Genomic DNA, 16,103 nt, shown 5'->3' with positions numbered 1-16,103 from the left:
ACATGGCTCTTTGTGTTGTATTTACTTTCTACTTTTATAGGCTTTAAAAGCCTGAAGGGAAAGGTTACGTTGGACTCCAGTACTCTGAAGTATATTCTGTGCTTGCTCCTGTGCTCAGCCCAGCAATGAAGAGGTCAGCTGTCCCTGCTGAACACATGAGCCAGGACCTGGGCAGGGAGTCCCTCAAGCCTTGGAGCCTCACCCCAAGGAGCGGTATCTCCTGGCGAGGAGGGGCTGGTCCAGGCTACGTCCAGTGTCTGGGAGGACTTGGCAGTCCACTTCTTTGCTGTCCATCAGTCTCGTGTATATATTTTAAGGACTTCAAGCCTGTCCCTGAGGGAATATTAGCTACTTTTCATTTTACTTTTTAAGGGAAATATCAAATTGGCTAGGGAAAGAGCTCCGTGGTGCCTACCTGGGTGCCTACCTGGGTTCTCTTCCTGGTTCTGTAGAAAATGAATGAATAAACAGTCAGCACCTCAGGTGGGCTTACCCTTGATGCCTGCCAGTTGTGAGTGGTGCCTGTCATACTGTTCTTAGGGGTCTGACCCTTAACCCTCTCCTTGGAGTGAGAGGCACAGGCAGGACCCGCAGGACACTGACCAGCCACTGTTGTCTTCTGCCAGCATCACGGACAGTGCAGTAGAGCCCCTGAAGGCCGAGCTGTCTGAGCTGGAGCAACAGATCAGAGACCAGCAGGACAAGATCTGTGCTGTGAAGGCCAACATCCTGAAGAATGAGGAGAAGATCCAGAAAATGGTGCATAGTATCAACCTGACATCACGAAGGTGAACGGCCAGCCCTGTAGAGATGGAACTGTCTTCCTCACTGTGGGAGAAGGCCCAGGAAACCGCCCCTCTGAGCCCAGCCTGCTGAGAAAATGAACTGCTGATACCCTGACCCAGCTAAGGTCAAGCTTTCGGTTTAGGCACTAAACTTATTAAAAGTTTTCTTCCTTCTTCCAGCTGCAGTACTTGCTACTTATAACTAGCCTCTAGCTCGCCTTTGTGGGAAGGAGGGCTTATTGCTTTGTTTTTGACAAAAACGTTTTCTGCTGCAGCCTGTTTAACCCTGTACCCCAGTTTTCCAGCAGGTAAGTTGTGCCATCCTACTAGAGAAACATCAGGCCTTCATTTCTGCTTTTGAGTCTCCCAGAAGGACTTCCTACTGGCACTGAGAAAGGACCACTGTGTACTCTTTGGTGGCTACTTTATAAATAGGATGAGGCCTGAAAGGGTTAAATTGTCCTTTTTGTTTCCACCTGGAAGGGCCATTTCAGCCTGTAGTTTGTAAGATGCCTGTCACCTGTGCGGGATTGCTTCCCTCTTATGAGGAAAGCAGACACGCTGCTTTCTGTAGTCTCCTCATGGCCCTGCTGTCTGCATTCTAGCCCTGGAAGCGCATATGCTGAAAAAGGGAAATTCAGTCTGGCATTTGAGGGCATTGTGTGATGGGAGGCCGTCATGGGCTACCACCTCGGCCTTCCAGGTTACTCCCGATGGATAAGCAGTCCCTCGGGCTCCTTAAGAGGACCTTGAAAGCATGAAGTGCTGGCATAGTCCCTTTCCTCTGTAGGTGTGCTGTGAGAGTTGAGTGAGGAGAGACTGTAAAGAAGAAAGCACACGAATTTACAGTTTGTGTTTGTTGTTCTTTTTTTAAAGATCCATTTTTTTAAGCAAAAAAAATTTTTTTTGTTTATGTTCAGTTTTTTTTTGTCTACATAAAATACTGTAAATATTTATTAACGTCTTGAATTATTGTATAGAGGATGTCACTGTGTTTGGAGATGTTCGTACTGGCTTGAGGTCTGAAATGGTCCTTATGTTTCAGAGTATTTATTATGCACACTAAGGCGAGCCCTGGTAACTGTGAAGATGGCCTGAGCAAGTGTTTGCTCACTGAAGGCTTAGCACATGTGGCACGGCTAGTGTTGCTCAGTCAGTTGAAGCAGGGCCCCGTTCTCAGCTGGGGCCTGGACAGTGTGGAGACCCCCCGCTGCTTGGTCTCACCACATCACCCAGCTAACCAGGCGCTTCTGTAGCGCAAGGGGGGGGGGAGGCTGCTTGTCAGATAGTCTTTTGTATGTTCGTAATCTCTTTCTACTGTTAAATGACTTAGCCATAACCCTAGGTGAACCCATATATACCAAGGTAAGATATATTTATATATACATATATATATACATATATGTATAGAGAAACCATTTTATGAATTTGTATATATGAATAGAATTTTTATGTTGAGAAAATTACATTGTGAGTAAATTTTTATATGCTATAGTGTATCAGATTGTATCATAAAGTTTTATTTTTCTTTTATACATAAATCATTAAAATAATCACTTATTTTTCCTATAAGTGTATGGATTGTCAAATTTAGTTGATACAGGAAAAAAATGTAAGCTTTTGGATTTTTAATTTTCAGGTGTGTGGAGGGGAAATAGTTTTCCATTCATACCATGACATACTTCCTTTCTTGTAGTAATTGACATTTTATGAGCCTGCTTATACTTTGCTAGGTTTGTGAAGTTTCTGAAGGCCTGTATGTGTGTCTGTCTCTTATGTCTTGGGATATACAAATTAAGCACTGACTTTATTTAATATTTTGAGAGTATAGAAGTGGAATTCCTAGTTGTTTGTTTCCCTACTGTGGTTTATAAGTTTTCTAGGAATGCAGAGTCACACTTTAGAGATTTGAACTTAAAGATTGGGCCTACATTAGTCTGTGCTTAGAGGAAATGTGTAGAAATAGCATGTGGTGGGGTGGTGAGATGGCCCAGCCGGTAAAATGTTCACTGTTCAAGTGTGAGGACCTGAGTAGGAACCCTCAGAACCCACATAAAACAGCCAGATGTGGCAGCACACATCTGCAGTCCCAGCGCCTGCAGGAAGATGGGAGGCAGAGACAGTCTTCAGGAGTTGGACCTGCTAGCTCGGACTGTGCGCAGCAAACAACAGGAGCCCACCTCAGAAGAGGCGGAAGGTGAGGACCGAGACCCAAGGTCCTGGCTGCTACAGGTGCACCCGCACTTGCCCACACACCTAGACACTCAGGGACTAAGGCAACAGCTCAGGGCCAGCATTCAGGCTTTATGCTTTCAGGCTGTTTTCCTTTCAGCGATCAACTTTGCAATATGTGATGCCAGAGGCATCCTTCCTTGCTGTGCCTCAAGTGCCCGTGAGAGTTTGAGGTGGGTAGAAATCTAGTCGGTGTCAGGAAAGGACTCTGTGATCCGAACTAGCCAAGTTCACCCTCGGTTTTTGATGTGCACTAGTAAACCAGCCAAGCAAACAGAAAAACTTTTTAGCTATAGGTTTTAAGCATTAAACTGGTTCAAGTAATTTAGAAACTTCTGATAAGTTCACGTAGGTCCTGCAGCCCGCACTGCTGTGGACAGAAGCGTTTCTTCCAGGAGCCTCCTAGGCTGCTGCTCCCTAGCCCATGAAGGCACTCGCATAGGGGCAGGGTGCAGAAGGCTCTTCCCGGCCGGAGAGGTCTCCCGGTAAAACTCAATGCCTCTTTATCCCTTATTTTCATTTTTAAACCTGCTAAGGCATCCACCCTGCTGTTGGAATACTTGGACTCCTTAGCAGTAGGAAGGTTACAATGTCTACAGAGCAAGGAGGCCTCTGGAGAGAGTGGGCATGGCTCCACTCACCTCTGGACCCTAACTGTTACTTTCTTGATCAGGAGTGAACCCAAATTTCAATTCTTCACTTCCCAACTTGTGCCTTCCATCTGTCTGTAATTTGTGATTACTGGCCTGTCTGTCCTCTGGCCTGTTGTGTGTGTCCGATCTGTCTTTCTGATGAGATGTGACTGCCTTTAACAGAGGGCTTTGCTCAGTGATACCTTTAGAAAAAAAGTTATCACCACGGAGTTTAAGAAGGTGCTATTTTATGTTGAACATGGTGTTCTAGCAGTTTCAATTCCTAGGACCAGTCAGGTACCTAATCCATGAAACTATACAAACCATAGCTCCTGGATGTCTCTTTCTTTACCATATCTTGATTTTTCCCTCTGTGCCATCAGAAGTGTTTTGTGTCAGAGAGAGCATATTTTGTACAGCTAGATGAAGATGGAACTTATGACAAGGGCTGGAGAGATGCTCAGTGGTTAAGAGCACCTGCAGAGGACATGGGTGCAGTTCCCAGAACCCACATGGCAACTCAAAACCATCAGTAGCCCCTGTTCCAGGGGATCCATGGTCTTCTGAACTCCTCAGGCACACACATATATACATACATATAGGCAAGCATTAAACACATAAATAAATCTGAAAAAACTTAAACTCACAGTGACAAGGAGGACAAGCAGCACATCTATACACCAAGGTGACAGTTTCTAACTCATATTCCTATAAGGACCGGAACAATGTACTTTACTTACTTGGGTGTAAGTGTGTGTGTGGCACTATGCACGCGTGTGTAGAGGCCAGGGGAGGATGCTGGGTGCTCCACACCTGCCTTACCCTTTAAGACAGTCTCAGTGAACCTGGAGCCCATCGTGTTTTGTCTTTTCCAGCTAGGCTGGCTGGCCAGCAAGACCCTGTGCCCTCCTGTCTTCCCCTTGTCATATCCCAGCACTGAGACTGTAGTTCTGTATGGCTGCGCCTGGCTTTTTATCCAGAATCAGCTCTTCATGCCTGTACAACCCTACCCACTGAGCTGTGTCCTCAGTCCTCAAAAGGAGGTATGTTAAAATGTGATTGAAGTAACTGGAGACAACTGAATCTTGTTTTAAAAACTTCCTCTGTGCACTCAGGTTCAGTACCCGTCGGCCTAGATTGAATGCTTGGATGTTAGGCCTGTCCTGGAACATGGAGAACCAAAGACATATGAGGTTAGAAAGAATGGTTCATAGCCATTGTGGTGTTGGCTTGATTATGTAAAAAAGAGAAGTGGTGCACAAAGAAGACATATTAATATATCATTAATTCTAATGCTAGTACATTAATATAATGTTATATAACACTGACACACACACACACACACACACACACACACACACACACACACACGTACGTCACTGCTTCTGTGTGTGTGTGTCCCCTGAAGTTCAAAGGTAACTTCAGAACAACCGTTTGGGAGGTGGCCAGTTCTCGGGGTCTCGGTGGTGATGGGTCTCCGGACAAGGTTGATGCAGTGACTCCATGGAGAACTAAATAGGGTTCCATCTCAAACGCGCCTCTGTCGCCCTACTAACAGAAGGGGTCTTGGCTGGGAGGAGGATGTGCCCAGCGTGTAGCCCTAAAAGCATTGCTCCTTCACTGTCCTAAGAACAAGTCAGTTACTGGGTGCAGAACTGAGAGTCAGGATCTCACAGGCAAAGGGTGGAGAGGCCCTGGACCACCACCACACCCCTCTGGGCTGTCAGCAGCCTGCTCTGCTCTTTGTGCTCCTGTCTTTGTGCCCTCAAGCTGGGATTTAAACTAAACAGATTTCCTATAGGAAACATACACACAATCACACTCTGCTTAAACTGCTTTTATAGACATTTCCCGTCAGAAATATTTCTCTCTGGAAAAATAAATTCACAGGATGTAATTAATGCCATTATGTGTGTATGTTGGCTGAGCTTGTTCCTAAGTGCTTCACCAAACGGGCCACAGAATCAAGAAGTAAAGGCGGGCTTTGTTTCTATCAACAATGGTATTTATTAATTGCAACACAGGATGCCCTGAGCATTTATGGCTTCAAAAATAGCCTTCTGCTGTTTCCCTGCCCAAGGTAGTGCCATTGATTCTGACCCCAGTGTGGCTTCTGCAGGGTCCTCGGCTTTCACAACAGCCCACCTTTGGGCTTGTGTCCTTTGGCTTGGGGCCTATGAAGAAATAAAATCTAAGCGTGAGAGTAATTAACTTCTAAAAAAATAGTTCCCCAAACAGTGCTTTTGGGTAACACAGCTAAGAACAATTTCATGCTGTGACTTCTTTGTCTTTTCCTGTCTTCCAAGTCCTTAGGGGGAGCCTTTTCTGTACCTCCATGTCCTGGTGGAGGAATCTAACTGGACTTGTTGCTGGTCCAGAAGGGAGATCAGAGTGTTGCTTTCTGGGACAGTGTGGATGTGTGGTGAAAATTCTCCCTTTAGTTGCTAAGTGAGGAGCTGGGTGGCTTGTTAGTAAGGCCACAGAGCAAACTGTCATAGTTTTGAGATGGTAGCCTTGGTGGGAGCACATGACAGAGCAAAACTACTCACTGGATGACTAGAAAGTAAAACAGGGAAGGGCTGGGTCCCACAGTCACAGTCTGATGGCACACTCCCAGTCACCCCACTTTCTGCCATTAGGCCCCATCTCCTAAGGGTTCCACCAGCTTGTAATAGCACCGCAGACTGGGGTGCAGGCCTTTAATATCTGTATCTTTTGGGAGTAACTATACTTGGGGTCTACCTGCTTCAGTCTGAGGTTTGCAAACACCCTTTGTAAGTTGGCTTGCACTCCCGGGGCCAGTTCTCTTTTAAGGCCACGCTTGACTGCTCTACCCTGGTCCACAGTTTCCACTTTGATTGTACCTACATTTCTGGATCTTGCTGGCTCTGCCTGTGCCCATAAGCAATGTTCTCATGAGAGAACCACACACTCATGCCAGCAGAGGGAGAACTGCGTGTCTGCAGGAGATAGCTTCTGGGGCAGCTGTGAGGGGAGGGGAGGAGATAAAGGCCTAGGATCCTATGGGTGGAGCAGGGCTGGGCACCCAGGGTCCTGCTGCTCCGATGGGACACCTGGTGAACTGGAAAAATAGCTCCTGGGAGGTTGTGGGGAGGCAAAGAAGCCATGTCTGTATATGTAGGATGGGAGGTGGGGGAAGGGTGGGTAGCTGGGCTTCCCTAATGAAAAGCCTCAGATGTCTGGCTAAGGGACACAGAAGCTGGCCTTCAGGTATCATTAGCAGGTTTGTGAGTCCAACTGACAGAAACCAAATTTTATGGGAGGAAAATGTCACCTGGCAGTGAGGAAGCACACAGTGAGGAAGAGTCTAGGCTAAAGGCGGGCTGCAGAGAGGCTAGAGTCTCAGCTTAGCCTTGTTGTGGCACTGTTGTCCTGCATTCTGGAGCCCCTGGATCCTGGACTGACTTCCTGATCTGGGATGAGTGACTCGGATCCTCTGCCTGTCTGAATTTCTGTTGTTCTAGTCCTCTTCCACTTGAGACTGAGATTTCTTCAGCTCTGAATCTCCCACAGGACCAGTGCACAGTAGGTACCATACGCAGACAAGTCTCATCTCTTCAGCAGTCCAAGGAGTTCTTCCAAACTCTACTCAGGTGAAGCCATGATTCTTCACTGTGGACAAGCATTTCAGTGTGAGTCAGTAGAAAGCAAACTTTGTTTAGAAAACCTTGCCTGATGATTTAAGCATGGGAATTAGAGATGAGGGCTGGGACAGAGAGGGCTTAGTGGAGAAGGGTGATTGCCACTCTTTTAGGGGGGCCTGAGTTTGGTTCCTAAACATCTGTATCAGGACCTCAAAACTACCCGTTACTCCAGCTCCATGGGAATGACGCCCTCTTCTGGCTTCCTTAGCTGTTGCATTTATATGGCATATACATACATGCACATAAATTAAAAAGAATGGAAACACACTTCTCAAGAGAGAGCCCACACTGCAGTGTCTTCAACTATGGACAGATTTTGGCTTTTGAAATTAAATTGTTCAAAGGGTTTAAATATTAAGTAAAAATGTTTTAGCTAGGTTGTGGTAATCTCAGCACTTCAGAGACTGAGGCAGGAGTTTTGCCATGAGCCCAAGACCACCAGAAAGAAGGGAGAGGAGAGGAGGGAAGGAGGGGAAAGGAGGAGGGAGAGGTTTGGAATTGATTGACTGGCTGATTTGAGGAGCGCCTATGCTGGGGCCTGAAGCCCTGGCACCAGAAGGGCAGCTAGCTACTTGATGTTTCCCTGGAAAAGGTGAACCTCACCATTCAGATTCCTTATTGCAAGTTGTATGTACACGTTCACATTTTCTGGTTTTTGCTCATCTTTTCTTCAAATTGGAACAGTGCCACAGGCAAAGACAGAAACTGAGATTTTTTTTTTTTCCTCTTCAGTTTTTGCCAGTTATTGGCTCTTCAGGAAAGCAGTGAGCAATGAGCCTCAGTTTCAGGCTGAGGACCTGATCACTCATCTTCGGAGCTGTGGCACTGGCTACAGGGCTACCCCATTTGAAGGCTCAGATTTGCTGTGGTTTGAGCACCGGGAGCTTTGAGTTTCTAGCTTTGAGAGGCGGGGGCCACAAATAGCTAGTTACGAGGGCTTGAACTCTAAGCTCTGAGGTTTACAAGCCTGGCTTGCACATTTCAGGGGTGCAGGGCTTGTCAGCACCTAGGGAGCTACTTCTGTGGTTTGTATTTGAAGAGAGTAAAATGACCGACGGTTAGGACAGGAACACCCACAGGGGCTGCCCATACAGTTCTGAGATTTTCTGTACCATTGTACATGGTGCTCATGGAATTTTGGGTTATTACAACCCCAGTGATTTGCCACTTAACACCAGCTACAGTGACAGGGAAGGAACTGATGTGTGGAGGAATCGCCTCATTTGGGGTCTCCCAGCAGGATGTGGACTCTGCCTCTCAGAGCTTTACAAGTTGGTTCCCGGGCTTGGGTTGCAATGTCTGTGGAGCAAGCTGGGGCTGGAAAGGATAATTCTGGGGCAAAGTCCAAGTCTTTAAGCCTCTGTGGTAAAAACTGAAGACTTTCTGCCTCTACCAAGGATGGAGAGTTGCAGAGATGATACTTCAGAAGAGGGGATGTGGCTTGCTGGGAACAGGTACCCACAACACTTCCCTGGCTCAGGGCCAGGAGAAATGAGCATTTCAGGCCCCCAGTGATTCAGTCTACTGCCTAGTTCTCAGAGGCAGCTACGGGGCATGAGCTGTGGAGGGTCAGCACACATGATGGTGCTACATGCAGCTGGGGACTCAGCCTTGTGGCTTTGGGAAGGGACTGTAACTGCCTGCATTGGAAAAGCCTGAGGGAGGATAAGAGGATCCTAAGCATGAGGTGTGCTGGCCCCTTCTTGGCTTCCTTTCTGAGAAGGTCTTTTTTGTTGTTTTCTGTTTGTTTTTCAAGACAGGGTTTCTCTGTGTAGCCCTGACTGTCCTAGAACTCGCTCTGTACACCAGGCTGGCCTTGAACTCAGAAATTTACCTGCCTCTGCCTCCTGAGTGCTGGATTAAAGACATGTGCCATCACTGCCCAGCTCTGGGTAGGTCTTTTGAGTTTATAAAACCTGGAAGAAGCCGGGTACCATGTTACATGCCTGTAATCCCAGGACTTGGGGAGGAAGAGGGAGGTGGATCTCTGTGAGTTGTGAGTTCAAGGCCAGTGGGGTCTACAAAGTGAGTCCAGGACAGCCAAGATTACAGAGAAAAACCCTGCCTCGAAAAAACCAAAACCAACCAAAAAGGAGGAAGCCATGAGACTCTGTGGAGGAGAGACATGTGGAGCTGGGTGAGAAGAGGCCTGACCCAGCCAGCAAGCTGCCGGCTCTGAGGCCTTGGCTACAGCACTGATTAGGCTCCTGACCTTGCAGGTAATGGTAGTGTGTGGGTCAATGAGTATGTGACCTTCCACCTGCCTTAACTCCAGGCACCGAGAATGCTACTATGTGCTTTGGGAATGGAAGCGCACCTTTGCTTCATGAACCAAGGGCTGCTTAACTCTTTCTAAGTGCAGGGGGCCTCTCCAGGGAAGCGGCAGAAGCATATGAGGGGCGTGAAGGTGCAGGGCTCTGCTCAAGTCCTGTCACCTCCACGCAAAGGCTGGGAAGACATAGGGCGGTGACTTGAGCTCCCTGGGACTAGGGAAGGTGGTACAGCTGAAGCTGCCTGTGTGCAACAGTCACCAAAAACTTTTACAGACCGACCCAGGGGAGACCCACCTAATCAAAATCTTATTTTAATTTTTTTCATACAATGTATTTTGATCATATTCTCCCCCAACTCTTCCTAGATCCTCTCAGTCACCCAACTTCATGTTCTCTGTCTGTTTCTGTCTCTCTCATACCTTAAACCAAAACAACAACAAAATACACACAAAAGACATACAGTTTAGAATCTCTTTTAAAAAACTGTGCTGGGCACAGTGAGTGGCTTATGCCTTTAATCCTGGCACTTGGGAGGCAGAGGCAGACTGGTGATCTCTGGGAGTAGGAGGCTAGCCTGGTCTACATAATGAATTCTGGAACAGTCAGAGCTACATAGTAGGATCCTGTCTTGAAAAAAAAAAAAAAAACCTGATAAAATATAAAATTAGCAATTTTGACCTTTTTAAAGTTATGACTGTTACCTAAACACAATATAATCAACCCTAAACCTTTTTATCTTTCCAAACTGATACTGTTCCATTAAAATACTAACTTCTGGGGCTGGAGAGATGACTCATACTGGAACAGAGTTCAGTTCCCAGCACCCAGCTCATAACTGCCTATCACTCTAGCTCTAGGTTGTTTATTCCCTTTTCTGGCCTCTGGGGGCACCTGCACACACATGGTTCCCCACCCCCACACCGCACATGCACACACACACACACACACACACACACACACACTTTAAATAATTATAAAAATAATCTTGCCAGGCATGGTAGTATACTTTCCCAGCACCTGGGAAGCAGAGGCAGGTGGATTTCTATGAGGTCAAGGCCAGCCTCATCTATATAGAGATGGCAGGTCAGCCAGGGCTACATAGTAAGACTCTGTTCTCCACTTAAGTGACCCCCCCTCCAAATCTTTAAAAAGCACTCACTTCCTATTCCTCCTGAGATAGGATAGAAAGGGAAATTATGGGGATGTAAAAAGGAAGAGGAGCCCTTCACCCAGGAATTTGGTTGAAGCCTCTTGCTGACAGGGAAGTAGGAATTCTAGCACAATTAACTGCCCAAGGCCTTTCTCCTTCTCCCCCTGTACGTCTGAAATTTTCTAGGACTCTCACCAGAAACTTTATTTACAAGAAAGGACATGTACAAAACTCATGCAACCAGTGGCTCCTGGTTTTATCAGATTATAATTCCATCCAAGGCATTTCTGAAGCCACCCCATAATATCTCTCTTACACACACAATTTCTGAGCAATCTTCTGAGTTGAGAGCCATCAAAATGGTATAGATTGCAAGTGCTAAGAATTTTAACACCCTTGAAGAGCTATACTTGGGTATTCTTTCTTCTTGTGGTTAAGAGTCGAATATTAAAATATTTTTAATAAAACCCTAACTTTGCTTCCACTAGTCGTAAACTTCTTTTCTGAGTCAAAGCCTTGAGTCCAGTTTGGCCTGAAATGTAGTCTCTTAAGAGATAAATAAGTGTTCTCAGGCTAGGAGTTTTATCTTTGTTCCCTCACCACTGACACTCCCTCGTCTGGCAACAGCTGAGTATCCACTATTCCACTGTTTCTATGAAGTTGATTGCTTTAGTGACCTATGAGTGGAATCATGCTTTTTTTTTTTTTTTTTTAATAGGTTATTTCACTGAGCATAGCATCCTCCAGGCGTGTGCACGCTGCAGCCTGAGACAGGCTTTTTAAGGTACATGGATGGCCCACCGCACCATATTTTGATGTGTACTTATTTATGCATAGCTGGGCGGTTTTACACTTGAGGCATCCCAGGTCCCTAATAGTGCAGCTGTGGAGCAGGGCCTTAAGGCTGGGCCAACTCTGGTTCTTTGCCTTGCAGTGACATTGCTGTCGCCTGTCCCTCGTGCGAGCGGTGCTCTCTGCGGTTATCAAGCCCATATACCCCTGCAGGAATCCTCTTTCCCTGGCTCCCACCCAACACCCTCAATGCCCGTGGCTGCTCGAGGCTCCACAGACCTGTGCAACTGAGCCAGTCTGAGCACGAGCATTAGTTGGGCTCCTCTGGGTCGCCAGCTCCCAGCTGGTGCGTCATGACCACACAAAGATGCAGACAAGTCACAGCCACTGTGCTGGGGACTGCGGCCTCGTCTCCGTCTCACCGGAGGGCGGGCGCTTCTGTCTCCTTAAGGCGCAGCCTCTCCCGTCCGCTGGGGTCCTCTCCCTGCAAGGGACCTTCCCTAAGTCGCGTAGAAGAGAATGGAAGGACCCGACGGCTTCCATGTTTAAGAGCTGTTTGAAACCCATGTAAAATCGGGAGTGTTGGGGGGAAAAGCCATCGGTCAACAAGCCTGGCCAGGCTACAAACACTGTTGGTTCCATGGAGACATTCTGGGCTACATTCATCTGACACAACACAAAAGATACCGACTCGGAAGGCACCGTTGGGAGCCTTGCTGCAGGGACAAGGGGCGCCGAACCTCTCCCGACCGTCAGCCGCTCCGGGGGCGGGGACAGGGCCCACCAACCAGGAGTCCCCAGATTCGGCCTCGGTGGACGCCACAGCACAGTCCGGCCTTCTTCAGCGACCGACAGTTCCTCAGCCTGGCCGGAAGTGGAGCCCCCAGCCCGCCGCGCGCGGAGCGGAAGTGCGATAGAGAGCCGCTTCCTCGCCGGAAGCCGCGCCCCGGGCACGCCCACCTGCCGGAAGCGCTGGAGGTGTACCTCAGACCGGGCTGTATTTTGACGGGATAGTGGAGGAGGCGGACGGGCGGCGGGGTCAGGGCGGAGGCTGAGGACCAGGTCGGCATGGCGGAAGGCGGGAGCCCCGATGGGCCGGGCGGCCCGGGGCCCGCAGGTAACGTGCGCGGCGCGGGGTGGTGGGAAGCGGGGCTGGGTGCCCGGGTCGGTCAGAGCGGCCCTCGGGGGCCGGGGCCGAGTCCTCCGTCCTCGCCCTCCGGATGCGAGTTGTTGCGCCGGGGTCTGCGAGCGCAGGCGTCAGGCCTTGCGCGGCCCTGGGCGCGCCCCCTCGCCCCGGCCTCTCGTGGACAGCCTTCCTAACGGGGCTTCTTTCTGGTGGAGCTACCGTTGTAACTGCCATCCCGGCAGCCGAGCCTGGTCTGAGAGGAGCCCAGGCGTGACTTGGGGTGCGGATCTTGTTCCAGATCTGAGCGCACCGGTCAGTAAAAGTCCTCAGAGGCCGGCCTTCGGGAGGACAGGTTCCTTCTCCCGTTCCTCATCCAGGAATATCCACCACCCCTCCCCACCCCGCCCACTATCCCAACACACACGTTTTAACTACAGTGCTTCTCCAGCGAGCGATTACAGGGGCGCTTCACCCACCTGCAGAGAAGGGTGACGCTTGCCGCCTGCCTTAACATCCCCACTTTGCAGTGCTGGGATCACACCTCTAGCACATGAACTCTCTGCGGACAGTAGTACTCTGCTGAGTTGTTTCTTATCAAGACACCCTTGCTACTGTTTCTTGGAGCAGCTTGGTAGGGAACTCACCTGCCTTCCAGGTAGTAACCTTTGTTTGGACCTTTGGCTTTTGCCTTACCAGCCGTCTTTGTAGTAAAGGAGGTGGCTAACGTTATAATGGGACTTTCTTGGAACTGCCAGCAGATGAATAAAGATATGGAAACATTAATTTTTACAAAAGCTTAGGCACTATAGCTGGGCAGATTCTTCCCTATTCTACTCTGACAAATCCTGGCCTATGTCCTGCCATGTGGCCCATTACTTCTCTCTCATTCAGTCTTGGTACCTGTTCCTTCCCAACATGCTTGTAGATCTCCTGCTTTTGATTCTTCTCACAGAGACCCTCTCCCATCTGGGAAGTTTTGCCTTTCCTCTCCTGCCTAGTAATTGGCCATCAGCTCTTTATTAAGCCAATCAAAAGGGAGGAAGAGTTTTAACAAAATATGAGGCAGGTGATGGTCCATTAGAATAACAATACAAAGTCCCAGGACAATACTTGGCTATTTGCTGTGCAGCAATCAACCGCTGAATATACAAAGATAACCTTCACACAGTGCACAAAGGTTACCCAACATACCGTTCTTCTTTTGAATGCCCCAATTTAAAGATGTCCTTACATACTTCGAATAAATTAATTACATGCTAGCTTTTTTGGCATAATATTAAATTTCACTTTGTACTACTGGATCATTGTTACTTTTTTTGCCCAGTCCATCACTTTTTTTTTCTTTTTCGGAAAAAAAAAAATTATCAGACTTGGTGTCTGTTTGATGCTAGTTTGAAAAGGAAAACTTTTCATGTGAATTATTTTCTGGGAATTTGAAAATTCCTGTGTGCCTGGGCAGGAAGGAGCCACCAAAGAAGGCCTCCCCCACACTGATGGGAGCCACTCTTTTCAGTGCAGGTCCCAATCTGAAGGAGTGGCTGAGAGAGCAGTTCTGTGACCATCCACTGGAGCACTGTGAAGATACGAGACTCCATGATGCAGCCTATGTAGGGGACCTCCAGACCCTCAGGAACCTATTGCAGGAGGAGAGCTATCTGAGGTGAGCATCCCTGCCGGGGCTCATGCAGGTATTGGCCTGTGGTCCTTGCAGGCTGAGGTTTGTGCTTTAGACTGTGGATTAAGATTGTTGCTACAGGAATGCAGTTTGTTTTTAGAGGAGGAACAAATGCAGGAACCATAGGTGGCCAGATACTGTGAGCAGGAGTCCCTAGGTTCAACTCCAGCCCTGTGATTGACATGGCAGCTTGTTCTATCTGGGTCAGTTTCAGTGGTTTTCCTGAAGGCAATGGTGTGCAAGACGTCAGTGGCCCTGCCCCTCCAACTTCCCCATGGCTTCAAAAAAAAAAAAAAAAAGAAAAAAAAGAAAAGGAAAATCTATTTATTTATTTATTTGAAATAGGGTCTATGTAGCCTTTGCTGGATCAGAACTCATGTATACCAGGCTAACCTCAAATTCACAGAGGTCTTGCCTGCCTCTGCCTCCCAAGTGCTAGGGTTAAAGGTGTGCCTGGCTATTTTATTTATTTTAATTGTGTGTGTATGAGGGGTAGGATGGGTATGTGCATGTGAGGACAGGTGGCCACAGAGGCCAGAAGAGGTCATCCCTTGGAACTGGAGTTACAGGTAGTTGTGAGCCACCTGATATGGGTGCTGGGAATTGAACATAGGTCTTCTAGGAGGATGGCACACACTCTTAACCACAGAGCAATTTCTCCAGCCCATCTCCTATGGCTCTTTGCCACTTTGTTGGCATTCTGTTGATGTTCTCTTTTTCATTTCTCAGGTCTGTAGTGATAAGCCATAGGCCAGCTGACTTCCCACTAGAGGGATGTGGTACCTTCCATTTCCTTTGTTTGTTTTTTTATTTTTTATTTAACTTTTATTAATTACACTTTATTCATTTTGTATCCCCCCATAAGCCCCTCCCTCCTCCCCTCCCGGTTCCTTTGTTTTTTTTTTAATCCATAGCTTTTTGCCTCTGATTATAAAAGCCTTCTGGTCACAGAATCCTGAGGGTCTTGCTGTGCGGGACGCAACCATCATCCTCTCTGGAGGTTCCTTGTATGAATGGCCCTGAAGTCCCAACTAGAGATTGACTACAACCGAAACTGTCACTCCTTTAGACTTCTTTTTCTCTTCGAGGAGTAGGATGCAGTGAATCAATGAAAGTACCTGTGGGTCTCTACAGAAATGAGCATTACTACCTTTGTGTAGACAAGTCCCAAAAAAAGGATTCCAGCCAGCAGTATGTTCCTTTCTTATCCTTCTAGTATCTTAGAATTATTTCATCAGAGCACATGTCAGTATTTAAAAACAAAACACCGGGCTGGAGAGATGACTCAGCAGTTAAGAGCACTTGTTGCTCTCACAGAGGACCCAGATTCAATTCTTAGCACTACAAAAGATACCCTTCTGGCTTTAGCAGACACCTAGCACACATGTGGCTCAAGAACGTACATTCAGGCAAAACGGTCATCATTAACTAAAACGAGTAAATCTAACAGAACCAAACACAAAATTTAAATTCACTTGATGTGACTCAAGCCCCTAAAAGCCTTAAGCATACAGATAGAGCTGTGCAATGAGTTCAGTGAGGTTCCCATTGTGCTTCCCCTTCTCCCTGTCCTTCCTCTCTCTGCGGCCCTCCTGCCTTTCCTTACGTCTTCCTCCTGACTGCACAGCTTCAAACTGATCCTTCTGCCTCTGCCTCCAACTTCTGAGTTCTAGATTATTGACCCATGCCACCAAACTGGCTCTTTTTTTTCTTTTCCTTCCTTCCTTCCTTCCTTCCTTCCTTCCTTCCTTCCTTCCTTCCTTCCTTCCTTCC

The 16,103-nt window shown here is 47.7% G+C and overlaps 2 protein-coding genes and 1 long non-coding RNA gene across 5 annotated transcripts in view; 2 read left to right on the top strand and 1 right to left on the bottom strand.

The window, feature by feature from the left end:
• The window catches only part of Traf3ip1 (TRAF3 interacting protein 1), a 35,803-nt gene extending 33,519 nt beyond the window's left edge, over window positions 1–2,284 (top strand). For both annotated transcript variants that reach the window (XM_055616608.1, XM_055616607.1), the window contains one exon: window positions 627–2,284. In XM_055616608.1, the coding sequence (XP_055472583.1) occupies window positions 627–792 (166 nt within the window). In that variant the 3' untranslated portion in view covers window positions 793–2,284. The remainder of the gene's footprint in view (window positions 1–626) is intronic.
• Window positions 2,285–5,638: 3,354 nt separating this feature from the next.
• LOC129684012 (uncharacterized) lies at window positions 5,639–12,408 on the bottom strand. The gene is made up of 3 exons (XR_008721231.1): window positions 11,809–12,408; window positions 6,945–7,282; window positions 5,639–5,823 (listed from the first exon to the last, which is right to left on the bottom strand). It is a non-coding gene; the product is annotated as an uncharacterized LOC129684012 (long non-coding RNA).
• A 90-nt stretch (window positions 12,409–12,498) lies between these two features.
• Asb1 (ankyrin repeat and SOCS box containing 1) overlaps window positions 12,499–16,103 on the top strand; it is a 25,674-nt gene continuing 22,069 nt past the window's right edge. For both annotated transcript variants that reach the window (XR_008721196.1, XM_055616721.1), the window contains exons 1-2: window positions 12,499–12,646; window positions 14,174–14,315. Coding sequence is in view for 1 of the 2 variants with exons in the window: in XM_055616721.1 (XP_055472696.1) it covers window positions 12,598–12,646; window positions 14,174–14,315 (191 nt within the window). In the remaining variant the exon portion in view is untranslated. The remainder of the gene's footprint in view (window positions 12,647–14,173; window positions 14,316–16,103) is intronic.

The sequence above is a fragment of the Psammomys obesus genome, unplaced genomic scaffold (genome assembly GCF_907164565.1).
Source record: "Psammomys obesus unplaced genomic scaffold, mPsaObe1.curated_primary_1811, whole genome shotgun sequence".
Lineage (NCBI taxonomy): Eukaryota > Metazoa > Chordata > Mammalia > Rodentia > Muridae > Psammomys > Psammomys obesus.
The sequence above is the reverse complement of the archived record's forward strand: the minus strand, read 5'-3'. Positions and strand labels throughout refer to the sequence as shown.